Raw genomic sequence first — 13998 nt, 5'->3', positions numbered from 1 at the left:
TTGCACTCAGTAATGTCATGTCGTGTTCGGGTTTAGAATTTATCAATCGATGAAATACCATCATTAAACAAAAGCCCTTTGTAAATCTTGTGATTCACAAAACTCAAATCAGGATAGAAGGTGTGTCAGAATGTGCAGGATCGTGGTATCTTTACATGTGGGGTGGTCAGATTGTCTATCTTTAATAGCCACGGGTTAATCATGTTCTGGTCTGTAGGTTGTGTCTTGCCTGTTCTCTTTTTCCTTCATATTTTACATTGACTTTGGTTGACAATGTCAGTGGTCTTGTTCAGCCACTTGCATTGCGTATGGAAATCCAACTTCACCTCTCCCTCCCAAACCACCGCAGAACTCCTTGGGGTATTGCCTGTTTGTCTGATACGGAACGTGCATTCTCTGTCTCCGAAGAACTCTTCAAAGGACGGACTAATTAAAGCACAATTTGGGAACAGCCAGGCTAAGGAACATCTAAACAGGAATGGTTAAAGTTATGCAGGTTTTCAATAAACGATGCTGGTAATAATTCCTGTTGCTCGTCCGTGGTCGGGCCAGCTCAGTTACGTGGGCCAAAGTGTCAAGAATTCCGAGCCCACGGCGTCACAGACCTCAATTAAATCAGCAGATTGGGCAGTTAATAACAGCAGGTTGGAAGACTCCCAGACCTATTGAATTACTCAGTAGGTACGGGTTAATTACTGATTGCAGCTTCCTAGGCTTCTCACTCTGGGATGAACTTGACTCCAAATTTCTTGCTTACTTTTCTCTCCAGGATAATTACTTTCAGGTCATCTGATCAAGTTCGGGTTATCTTCCTGGTTTTCCAAACGTATCTTCAATTTGAAGGTTTACACAACAGTTCACTATGTACCTGGCATCAAGACCACAAACTCTGTGCTAAAACTGCGCCAGTATTCCATTTACCGAATAAACACACGTCCCCGTTTAGGGATGGCTTTTAGAGAAATCACACTTTCGCCCGCCTCGCCCTAAGACAGTCCCACACTGAGAGACAGCCTCCGAGCCAGTTCTATCCTACAAGGCAGATCTCAATTGGCATTGATTGTTTGAAAGTCTAAGATCAAAGTTTATAAACCAAAAACCTCCCGCCCTCGGCTTTGCACTTATAACTCAACTTGAGGTGCCTTGGTTAAAGGATCGTTTCACGTGCAGTTGGACAAACGGGAGTCTTGTTTAGCACTTTGAGTTTCTAATGACGGCATTTTCAGAAAAATGCCCTAAGAGATGCGCCAAGGGGAATAGTCGCCTTGACGGCATACTCAGTGAAGCAGCATTCCTGAGTCAGAGGTCTGAGGAGCAATGAGACATTGATGGACAGTTATTGCACCCCAACTCACAGGATGTTGTCTTCTCGACTATTTTAATCTGCACAGTGTGTCAACGTGACACATATCAAACTGTGGTTTCCGAGAAATGACGCCAGCTGGTAACCACAGTTACAAGCAGTATGACTTACTTTAATAAAATGTTACTTTTAAATATCGGCAGTAAGACTTCAAAGGAAGCTCCATATTCCACCACTTTCATTTACTCAGTTAACAGCACCAGAATCCTTCGACAGGAGCTTCACGATGACAGTATATTGACTTCTACATTGCGCGGCACAAATTAAGAATATGACTCAGACTTGTTTCATAGAATTTCTATTCACTGTTCAGTTGCTAAATAAGAAACGCCAGCTCAAAAATGGCGTCCCGGAGATTTAAAAAAAATCAGAATATCAACATTCATCCATTATCTTACTGACTGTCGCCTCACTGCAACAGCGAATATGGTGTTTTAAAGGCGTTTTCACATATTTACATTCAAGCACAAAAAAAATACAATTCTATCATAGCAGCACAAGCTCGCCAGTTTCGGAAATATCAAACAGACAGGAAATACAAAGAGTCTGCACATGTAGATAGCACACATTATCACAAATATTAATTATATCTGACATTGGATTAAAAATTGAAACAATGTATCAAACACCCATAATGTGGTTTTATTTATTTAAGATTTTGCTTTTAAAAAATTAAAAATCCAGATTTAAGGAAGTGATTTTTTTTTTATCGCTGCCCTTTACTCCTGGTTAGTCCAGTCTAACTCCAGACACACATTTACTTCTACATATTTAATGTGCCCGCTTATAAATAAAATTGCATACATTTGAACCTTTCAATGAAAAGAATGGAGGTTTGGGTTAGAGTGCATTCACTCTCAGGATTCCTGCATTCATTCTATACGATTTCTAAACTGGCCTTAAGTTTCCTTCACACCGTTACATATTCCTTAAAAGTGACAGTTAGGCAGTTCGCTGTGACATCTGTGATAATCAGATTGCCCAGATAAGGTTTGAGGCCAGTCCAAGGATATTGTTGCTCTCCCTTTGCCGTTTCATTTTTCTCCTCAGCCTCCGTCTGCTGTGTCGTCGCCTTCTGAGGTTCTGGCCTAGACTTTACACAGCTCAGATCGATTGGCTGCTCGGGACTTGAGTCCAAAGTCCCATCAATTCCCTCATTCCGATAACTATCGATCGCCTGCAGCTCAATGAGATCATCCTGTTCCAGCTGTACGGCGCTCCCCGGGACGCTAATGCTTCTACACGTCGGCGGCTTTTTGGCCTCTCTGTCCGCGATGGGTTCTGACAGATAGCGTTTCCTGGATTTGGGGAGCTTGGAGTATAAACCGTCCCTTTTGGATACCTCCGAATCACAGGCCCATCGCAATGGTTGTTCACGTTGCTCAGGCGCCTGGGGACGTTGTTCCTTTGGAATTCTCACCTCTTTCCCCCTTGCTATCTCGTCACTTTCTGCGTCGGCTACCTCTCCGTTCAAGTTTTTATTTTGTGCTGCAGCTTCCGACTCTTTAACCACCAAAGTCCTAATATAACCATTTTTATCTGCCACTGCTCCTTTGTTCACATTACGGGTCTTGGCCGCCTCGGGCCACCCATTTGCAACATTATTAGCCTCCAACTTCTCTACTCTTTCCTCAGCCGCCACAGCTTTGGTATGTCCATTTTTAACTATCCATAGCTCGCGGTCTCCAGTCTTGCTTGTCACTGACTCATTCCCTCCATCCCCGTTCTTACTGTGTTTATCCTTCGCCGACTGTAGCCCATTATCCATATATTTGCTCATAACAATGACAATCCTGCCGTTCTTGTTTTTATTTTTTACTATTTTCATTCTACCGTTCATACCATTGCTTTTCACGCTTTGCTTGGCTAGTTCTGGGCCCGTCCCGGATCTCGAATCCATTTCCTTCACTTCAGGCTTCTCTATGCCTTCAGATTGGGAACGATTTCCATTTTTGGCACCACTGCGCAGCGCTTCACGTTCCTGGATACTTTGATGTTGCTCCTGATTTCCTTCAGTTTCGCTCCTGTGAGAGTCGGCCTGTTGGTTAGGATACATGATGTCCGGTTGGTAATGGTGATGCTTTTTGCTGTTAAGCTGGTAGTAATGTTTAGTGGCTTGATGCTGACGCTGTTCCTCGGTGTTACAGGGTTTATATTGATGAAGCTTCTTACTGTTCAGCTGATACTGGCGTTTAATGGGTTGCTGCAGGATATCACTCTTGGACCTTTCTTCTTCCACATAATTGTCCTGTAGCTCCGAAGGAACGTTTGACCGTCGAGCAAATGCTGGTAGCTGGAAATGGAGAATAAATTGACAAATATTGTTTGATTTTCAAATTCTGACAAGTAGCTTATAATCAATTAACTAGAAGAAGAGTACAACTTAGATCTCGATACCAGCTCCATATTTAACCAAAGATCAATGAAATTTAAGTTCTGTCCTTAGCTACATCAGTAGCAAAGCTCAAATTATATAGACTTAGATTTCCACCTTCTTACTTGTTTCACTTTTCTGGTCTAAAAGTTCCAACTCCAAGCCCTAAAGCACAGTCAAATGGCCATCAAGGTCTATTCCACTATCAATCTGCTTCATACGTTAAAGGAGGAACCTGTGACATGTCTTAATCATTGATGACTTTTTGCTCATTGTTTCAAAGCATGAGATGCCAACTGTTCTTACTAATCTATTCATTTGAGTATAAGTAGTTCATTTATGAGTATAAGTGGTCTCGCAGTAATCAACATCAGCTTGTATTTAGTAACCCAGTTGATGACCACTACTTTTTGTTTAGTTACTACCAAAGTTGCTTTGGATTCTCTATTTATTAATGAATCTGAATAAGTTAACTTGTACCTGGTCTTTTAAAATATATTTTATGATATTTGGTGACTACTGATTGCAAATTTGGAACATTAAAGATTGGAGATTGTATTGCTAAACAATAATATTGTTAAAGTACATCTAGATAATTTTGTACTCAAATTTCCATTTGCATCCCTGCATCGATTTATGTCTTTCAAGAACATATTCACTTGCACTTTAGGTTTTGTGTCAACATCACGTTACAATATAACATTGATATTTACATTGTTGTTTGCTCTAAGTGAGCATAAGGTTTGACTGTGAATATTTATGAAACTCAAGTTGTCTTGATTAAATGGAGCCAGGAAATAGGTGATGGATTGCTCTAATCTGGTTCATATATAACACAAACAAACGAGCATTCGAGGGTTAATATTACCTGAACTAGTAGGTGTTTTGGTTTGGGTCCTCGTTTACGGTAGCCCACTGATTGTTCTTGTCTTTCCCTGCAGTCATAGGTAAAACAGTCAATCTTAAAGTTACTGGAAAAATTAAATTCATAATCAGTTTACAAGATGTTTTCCATGCCCACTCCTGAAAAGACCTGATCTCTTTGGCTGTGCCATACTTTGCATGTAACCTACAACACCCTAACATAATGCAAAATACTTTTAATCTAAATAGTTCCTAGGTGCTCTGAGATTTTTAATTAAATGTTTACACTTACATATCTAATCACTCAGTTGGCTATGAAGTCAGAAATTGCTGGAAAAACTCAACAGATCTGGCAGCATCTGCAGACACAAAGCAGAGTTAGCTTTTCATGTCCAATGACCTTTCCTCAGATTACATTGTCACAATACACAAAGATATGGTGTTGCAGATTATGAGTAAAGCTTTATATTTTATTGTGTCAAAGGGACAAGTTCCTGACTTGCAATGTATATTCAATTAAACAAGTTCACATTAAACATTAAGATATCTGCCCAATAAGCTATAACAATATTATTTCTACATAAAATTTTAAATGAGAGAATATCTTAGATGACCATTATCTACAATTGGTAAGTCTGGGCCTAAAAAAAATGCCTGTGATTTGACAAATCTGTGTATGTTAAGTAGCCTTTCTTGTTTCTACATGTGCACTAATCAAAGAAAACCACCACTTCTCATTTACTGCTCATTTTCCAGTTTATTACTGGTCTCTGTACCTATTTCCAGATTTTACATGCATAAATGCATACTAATTGTCTGTTCCTCTGAAGTATACTTGGGTGCTGTTATATTAATATTAGGGCTACTTCAGCCACAGAATAACACAACAATATGTCCACCTCCTGTCAGCTTTCTAATAATTGTTCTCCTATTGTCATTTAAAATGCACATTCAAAAAACAGCATCTAACAGCTCACTCTGTTTTCCTTGGTTCCTTTGGGTAGTTTACAAACATTTCGTCTGATAGTTCATGCTATTATTTTGCCATATTAAACGAGTTAAAATAAGTGTGGTATGCAGTTAAGTCCAAAATGCATCAATACGTTTTGATCATTGTTTTTATTCTGCATTAAACTGGAATGCATCGTATTAAATCTCTGCATAGAATTGTACCATCGACGTAACTGAAATTAGACTACTGAGGCCTTGAATGCAACAAGTACCGTGATACTTTGGCAACTGTCACATTGCAAGACTGTACTCTTATTAAAGTTATTTCTAACACAAAGTATTATGATTTCACTTTGGTTATACGTTCATCAGTACGATCCTGTAACCCAGTCAAAATTTGCAAAAACGTTACAGGTTAGCTTACTTTGAATAACTGCAACCAACTTGTAACTGGCGGTAGGTGGAAAGGAGAAACTTCAATTTCACTCGTTGGTCCTGCTTAATGTGCTGTGTCTTTAATTCAATTTAAACGAAGAGGACGCGTACTGCCTATGCATATGCGCAAATGCATGTAAGCCTCTTTTAAAAAATGTATTGTTGACTTAATTATTAGTCTAATTATTTCTGTTCCATCAAGACCTAGTTATAAGCAACTTCTTGTCCCTCCCACCATGTTGCACACAGCATGATTCCACTTTATTTATTCACATGATTGCAGGCAGCTATGGCAACCCCGTGAGCTACTCACCAGCCGGATCGATTATCGTGTAACTAATTAAAAGAGATATGTAACCCTGTGTCCTTTTTTCAGGCGACAGCGTTAGTTAAAAGCAACGTTGCCCCTTTAAAATGGTACTTGCGCCTACGGCAGGTGTTTCAAGGAACAGGAGCGTAGTGAGGCCATTAGAAACAGGAACACTGGTTAGAAGGATATTGTGTAGTATGACAGCCCAGAACCTCCCTACACGAGTCTCACTTCGAAGATAAATGCACCATCTAGCTACGATCTGGAACATGGCAGCAGTAGTCACATCACTATTGCAGCTGTGGTTAAAAGGGAGATTTTACAAACTTTTACATTCCAGTATTTATTGCGCCAATATATCTTATCAGTTTCTTATCTAATGTCCTTGCCCGATTTGAACTTCAGTAATGACAGGAAAGGTATTGGCATTTGGAAGAATAACGCTACTAGCTGATTATCGATTTCCCACCCCATCCCCCTTACGGTTAAGGCCATCTCAACATATTTCACCGTGGACTGGCTTTTGCTCAACTGCGCTCAGAATAGATCCCAAGGACCCAGGCGGTGGCTTAGACCACCGAAACATCACCGCGTTCTAATCTGGTTTCATTTCGAAACCGTGCAGCCCCTTTACTTTCGAAAGCTCCGAGCTTTTAGCCCTATGTATTCTTTGTTGGTCGTGTTTGCGTTTATGTACAAAATGTGTGTGTGTGTAGACTTGTGGCAGAGTTCTTTCGACCCCTCTGTTTTTCTTTACCTGTGCTGGAAAGCCAGGAGCAGCCGAGGGTCCAGGATGTTCTCCTCTGGCTCCCACGTGTTGTATCTGCGGAGAAGACACCAGCAGTTCACTCAAAACCTCTCCAAATACCCAAGCGGAAAATTAAAACGAACTAGTGCTGCTATTCTAGCAGTGTGTAAGGGAGGCCATTTTCACTCCATTCACACACACTATCATATCTTTCACAGTCCATTAAGACATTCCAGGACTCTCATTGGCCATTTTTTTTGTTAGATTGGTTTAGCTACTAATAATTCACTGGTGGCATTTGTCAGAAGGGAATTGATTTGACTCCCACATGATTCCTCCAGACATTCTGGCGCAGTAGTTTATCTTTAATATTTAAAAAATGCAAAAAAAAGGGACTCACTTGGGAGACCATCCCCTCCATTTCACCAGGTATTCGACTTTTCCCTGCGGAGAAATAAAGACAACGTTCGTCACTGAACAGCAGAGACAGCACTATTCCTGATCAATAACCTGGAGGGATTAGTGTGGAGGTGGCCTCCAGCCGGTCACATTTACCTTCCTGATCCGTTTTTTCTCGATGCTTTCCACAGCAAATACGTGCTCCCCTGCGGCTGGTAACTCCATAGCGATGCGAAGAGCTGAACGGACGCCGCTTGACCTCTGCTAACTGCAGCTCGCTTCACCCGGAAGGGAGAACTCCTGCTGTGGGCAGTCACGGCTTTCCTTTCGCTCTTCTTGTTTATCTTCTTGGCACCCTTTCCGGGCGGGCTTTTTTTTCCCTGTCCCTTCGGTTCTAGACTCCGTAGTCACAGACCCGTTCTCTCTCTCCCTCTCTCTCTGCTGCAGAGCCGGCAACGCAGAAACGCAGGCAACACAACGCTGTGGCGTCAGGATCTGGAGCTGTCAATCAGCTCAGCCCCGCCTGAGGTCGGAGAATCTTACTACAGCACCAAATACGGGCAAGACGCAGCCTTGTATGGTAATGGCAGACAGATAAATTCTGTTTTTCCAAATTAAGACAGAACGACACAAAAATGAACATCAGAAAATGGTGCTTCTCCCCAACCCTGTCCTTCTCCCTCCTCATTGGGACTGTTGTCTCGCATCTAAACAATGTAATTCCCCGAGCTCACAGTTTTGTTCCAGTGCAATGTGCAAATGTCTTTCGTGTCCTCTTCTAATTGGCTATGCATCGGGCTAGCAATGTCTTGCGTTCTTTGAGAAACCTGCTTCGTTTCTGACAGACATCAAAACGCGTCACTATTTTATTTAATTTTTTCCTACTACCCCGTAACTGGGGCAGCTACGTTCGCCCTTTATTGTGCATACATTTTGCGAAGTACACAGTACCGTGAGTCAGCCTGTAACCAACCCCCCCTCCCAAATCACATTGAGCCGATATAATGCACGATCATGGCAATAGTGATGATCATAACACTGTGCTACATTGTTAGTCAATGTTCATTTGTCTCAGTGGCTCGTAATTTAGTGCCTTCCACCGTGGTGGACTGTTACATGATAGAACCATTGGAACCAGCACACAATACTCTTCCTCACTCAAAGAGCAACCATGGCTCCTTCTGGTAGGGTATTGCCAATTTCAAGCTGTAACTCTGCCAATATTCAACATAGGACACAATACCGCAGGAACAAGTTTTGCTTTACTGTTTGTGCATGTATCTAAGTAAATATGAGAAGCATCAATCAATGTGCATCGGCTGCTTTTTAAAAATAATCGCTGGATAATTACTTATACAAGGTAAATAGAAGCCTTGTCTGGGTATTAAGTTCGAATGGATGATTCAAGGAAACTCGCAATGATTATTAATGCAACTTCCATGTCCATTTCTCTGAAGTCAATTTTCGAAACTGAAAAGCTGAAATGAAAGAAATCCACTGGCACAAAATTATAAATTGAAGGATCTCGGGCAAACCGCTTGGGAGAGGCAACCTAGCCGCTGAAAAGCGCAGCGTATCCCATCCCCCTCCCCATCGCTCTTGAATCGTATTTATCAACACTCAAAATGCTTCTGACACAGAATGCCCATATTAGGATATTGGTCACGGACGAAATGTAGAAGCATTGTTGCAAACCTCGGATACTTCAATGATTGCAGAATACTTTCTATTGATTTCAGGAATAATCGCTACACTTACACTTTAAAAAGAGAACAGATAAATGGAATAGCCATTTAGTCGGGTGTTCATCTAACCCGAATTTCGCTTGCAATAGGTGTATTTACTTGAAGAAAAATGTCGAAACTGTTATTTTGTGTCCTCATGTCCTCGTAGAGATTAACACATGGCTAATTGGCACTTTGCGACACTTATTCTAATCATCCAAAGTAGATCATGTCGCTGTCTCCAAACCATCTCACTCATGATGCAGCGCACTGTTTGGTATTATTGGTATTTTACATTCAAATAACGCCAGTCAATGAACCAATTCACACATGTCTTATTGCTGTAATGATGGCTTGTCTTCTTGTGGTGTGTTACTATTGGCCCTTTGGGCATAAATGGAATTATCAGCCTGAAAGCTTTGTCAACAAAAGGTTAAACGTATACCCAGTAAAAGAAAACGAATCAAGTGCTAATCAAGCACATACACAAAATGTAAGAAAAATGCCCATGAATGGTCATCGTCAGCACCCAAAGAGTGCAGAGGCCCAGGAATGAGAAGTACTTTGAGATCATTCTTTTTGTTGCTAATAGTTTAGTGTTTAAATCAGCATAGTTGTCACTTAAGATGGATTTTTACATCTCACTGAAATATTTTTGCATTTACGCACCCCCACCCAAAGATCTGTGAATATATGCTTCACTATAATCTGATCGAAATTTACGTTTGCTACGTTTACCGTGGAATATTCAGACTTGCTGGAATAATTGGATACATAGCCCTCCTGCTCATAAACAAATACAGACTCATTCCAGATCACAAGATCCACTTCTACTCGTGGTGGTTGCATGATCTAGATACTTCCTCTGGTGCAAATGTATTCCATCTAAAGCCATTTTAAAATGTTGGAAATTATAATCCAGATGTCTGGCGCCACAGCCCTGATGATAGCCTAACTTTGTTTTAGCTACACCTATCTTTGCTTTCGAGAATAAGGAATACTGATGTCCATTTTTCTTACTATTAATAGTCATTTATTATTCTGGGTAGATTAGTTCCATTGTTATTATATTCAGATATTTTCTAGTCCTCAAACAAAGGAACAATTCAGCATGTTTATATTCAACCGGTTTGATATTTGGACATTGAGTATGAGGATTAATCAAAAATGACAAGCTTCCCTGGACTTGAATGTGGATCCTTGGCATTTGGATCTAAGTCTTACATCATTGTTCTCAAGCCTAACTATGTTGAATAGAAAATATTGAAGAGTAACTAATTCCATGAAGAATAACAGATCTACATTATGGTTAGCAAATTTGTTAATTGCAAGTAATCTTTCTACTTAATGAGTGTAACTAATTATTTGTAAGTTTAGATTTGGCAAAGCATGCATGCATCCTTTTATCCTAGTAACGTGCAACTTGCACATGGCACTAAAATAGTGTGAATGCAAAGTTGCAAAAATTCTCAAACAATTGGCTCAAATGATCTTGGTCAACAGCAAATACCATGATCCATATGCAGCATCCTTACTTTACTGTAGTGATACACATGTTTCTATGTCTTTCCACATCTTTTCTTTGATACCAACACTTCTATGTTTGATTTCCATCCACCTTAGGACTTCCCTTACTCTGCTAACATCCATTAACTCTTAAGTAATTTACTGAGAAAGGCAGTGGTTCAGGAAGTCTGAGGATAGGCATTTCTAAAAGACATAAGGTTTATCAATGTGCTCCATTAGATAAAAACTTTTGTATATTCTAGAGCCCTTACACTTCAATGTAGAAATTCATTTTGTGTTATGGTAATAAAATTAGTTAGTTTGATCATTAGGTAGAAAGGTTACTTGCAATTAACTAAATACTTGTAAGTTTAGATTTGGCAAAACATGCACGCATCCTTTTATCTTAATAATGTTCAACTTATGCATGGCACTAAAATAGTGTGAATGCAAAGTTGCAAAACATCTCATACAATTGGCTCTGATGACCTTGGTTAACAGCAAATATTATAATCCATATGAGACATCCTCACTCTACTAAAATGATAAACATTTCTATGTCTTTCTGCTTTTTCCTATACCATTTCTCCCTATGTTTGATTTCCATCGATCTTGGGGCTTCCCTTACTCTGCTAACATCCTTAACTCTCAAGTAATCTACTGAGAAAGACAATGATGGGATGCCCAAAGTATGTCAGCTACTTGACATGTATAAAATAGTAATTCTGGTATTAAATTTATGGCTTATAAGCAAATTGGGCAACTCTTAAAAACCACTTCACATTCTTAGCAATTGTTTCTCTCCAATGAAATGAATAATTCCAAGGTCCTAGTTATGAATTCACAGATGAATTCCCACATTAATGTATCAACCTCAAAATGATGTTCTCAAACTAGTGACACAACAGTGAAAATAGTAAAGCCAACGTTATCTAACATAATATGACATGACAATGGTTTGTCACCTTTATACAAAGATAAAAATTGAATATTGTCAGCCTCCAAACTACATTTGATGAATACTGATATTTGCACAATACGCAACATAGTTTTCTACATAGAGACTTGAAGTTCATTCTCTATCCAAGAAAACCTTCTGGTTCAAATGTTAAAGGGCAATACTCTTCTCTATAGGACTGAACATACTCACCCTTAATTCACCATTTAATGTCATTTCATATGCGCTGTAATAAAAGGTCCAAGCAATGTTTTCTATTGAGATAAAGGAAAAGAGATCATCAATGCTGTTATCATTAGTTGATGGCACAACTATCACTGCTGTCGAGGGAAAATTGAACTGTTAAAGATAACTTTATGGAATGAAAATTAAACAGTTGCCCAATTTCAGTCATTATGATAAAACAGATGGTATGTTTTTCCAACTGTATTAACAATGCCCTGAGGTACAACAGCTTTGGCATAGGGTGCTTACATTTCCTAAGGAATGTTTATGGATCCAAATGCCTTTAAATTGCACATTATCCATTATTAGAACAATCATAACAATGGTCCAGAAAGTCTGAAGATCAGCATTTCTGAAAGGCAAAAGTTCAGATGGTTGTGCTCCATTATACAACAAATCTTGCATATTTCTAGAGCCTTTACACTTCAATGTAGAAATTCATTCTGCTTGATTAACGTTGATTCAAGTTTCAACTGGTGACCGTGGGTTGATATTTTGCCATATCTGATGATTAAATTAATTTGAAGCTTCAGAACACCATGTTCTATAATAACTATTATTACAAAACATCTATGTTTTTGGATAATGTTTCTGTTGCAGTATATTGAGCTTTTAATGGCACTTCCGGAAATGTAAACTGTTCAGAGACCAACAAAGATTTATGATAATTTTCAATTAAAAGTCTATCATTAATAAAACACTCATACTGTTATGTTGTTCACATTTCAGTCAATGGAACAATTTTATTTCCATCCAGTGATAGATGGCTACTATTATCTAAATAATAATATCAATTTTGAGCTTGTCTTTCAGAAGCCCTTGCTGAGGTAGATTTTGGATGGATGTGATACAGCGTGACCTGACTTCTGATGTTCTCAGCTTCCATGTAGGGCATGGATAATGCCCAACATACATCAATTTAAAAATAGTAGCTTCATATAGCGTACTTTATGTAGAATGTCGGAAACTTCATAAACGCACTCCTATTGTGAAGGTTCATACAACGCTCATTCGGAACTTTTGTTAACCAGTTGTCCAATATTATCCCCAAAAATGTTGTTTTCTGTCACTGGAAGTCACCTGTCGAAATCGTAAAGGATTCATCATGCATAGCCCATATCAGGTAGAATCTAACTGATTGTTACTTTCAGGTATGCGAACCAAATTATTGGAATGATTTGTTTTGGGTTTGCTATTTATTTAGTTAATTAAATGATCAATCGGCCAACAAGTACTGATTCCCCAAATTGTGGGTAGAGAGAAAAAAAAAGTACAAATCCCTTTTAGTTGTCTAATTACAGCCTTCCCATCACATTTGCTTGCAGATGGCACCAATGGATCAAACAATGAAGCGGGGCATGGAAGATACAGGCACGGGAGACCCTCCGATTCTTCTTTCAACTTGAGTACAAATTGGTCAAGAGATAGTGGGAACTGCCGATGCTGGAGAACCTGAAAATAACATGGTGTGAAGCTGGATGAACACAGCAGGCCAAGCAGAAATCTGAAGAAGGGTCTCGACCGGAAACGTCAACTTTCCTGCTCCTCTGATGCTGCTTTGCCTGCTGTGTTCATCCAGCTTCACACCGTGCTATTACAAATTGGTCAAACCAATTTCAAAGCATTAAAACACTACTCACAATTTAATAGATGCATTGGTTGTTTGTAGGTAGTTTATGAATAGGTTTTCAAGGTAGAACAATTATTAAAGTTAATCGCTCTAATTTCATTTTGACGCCGATTTCAGTGGCGACACTAATTCAAAAGTGCTGAAGGACCGACAGAAGGGAAGGTGTGGTACGTAGATGGTCTGGGGCGCTGAGTGCACACCACGCATTCATCTCCAATGTTTCTTCAAACTGGTTTGAAAACGTCTCAAATTGAACTAAAATCACCTATTGACAGAAAGCAGATGGCGACCCTTGATTGAAACGTGGCGTTTTGCGGTGAACACGCTCTTAAATGTTCTACCGATGATTTTTTTTCATCAACATCCGATATTGTACAGACCTCTAACTTTTAGCAATCTCATGCGAACTATCTGATAACGCTACTCGGTTTCGAGGAATTTCAGCATATGTAAAAAAATAACGTTTTGGCGTTAATCGCTGATCTGACCAACTGATGTGTTATCATGTGAC

At 39.5% G+C, this 13998-nt stretch overlaps 1 protein-coding gene across 1 annotated transcript; it reads right to left on the bottom strand.

Moving 5' to 3' along the window:
* Positions 1-1491: 1491 nt before the first annotated feature.
* cbx4 (chromobox homolog 4 (Pc class homolog, Drosophila)) lies at positions 1492-8136 on the bottom strand. The gene is made up of 5 exons (XM_059653695.1): positions 7601-8136; positions 7446-7489; positions 7055-7120; positions 4606-4672; positions 1492-3656 (listed from the first exon to the last, which is right to left on the bottom strand). The coding sequence occupies exons 1-5, from the start codon at positions 7667-7669 to the stop codon at positions 2274-2276; spliced, it is 1629 nt and encodes a 542-aa protein (XP_059509678.1). The 5' UTR covers positions 7670-8136; the 3' UTR covers positions 1492-2273.
* Positions 8137-13998: the final 5862 nt, after the last annotated feature.

This window comes from Stegostoma tigrinum, chromosome 22 (genome assembly GCF_030684315.1).
Source record: "Stegostoma tigrinum isolate sSteTig4 chromosome 22, sSteTig4.hap1, whole genome shotgun sequence".
NCBI lineage: Eukaryota > Metazoa > Chordata > Chondrichthyes > Orectolobiformes > Stegostomatidae > Stegostoma > Stegostoma tigrinum.
The sequence above is the reverse complement of the archived record's forward strand: the minus strand, read 5'-3'. Positions and strand labels throughout refer to the sequence as shown.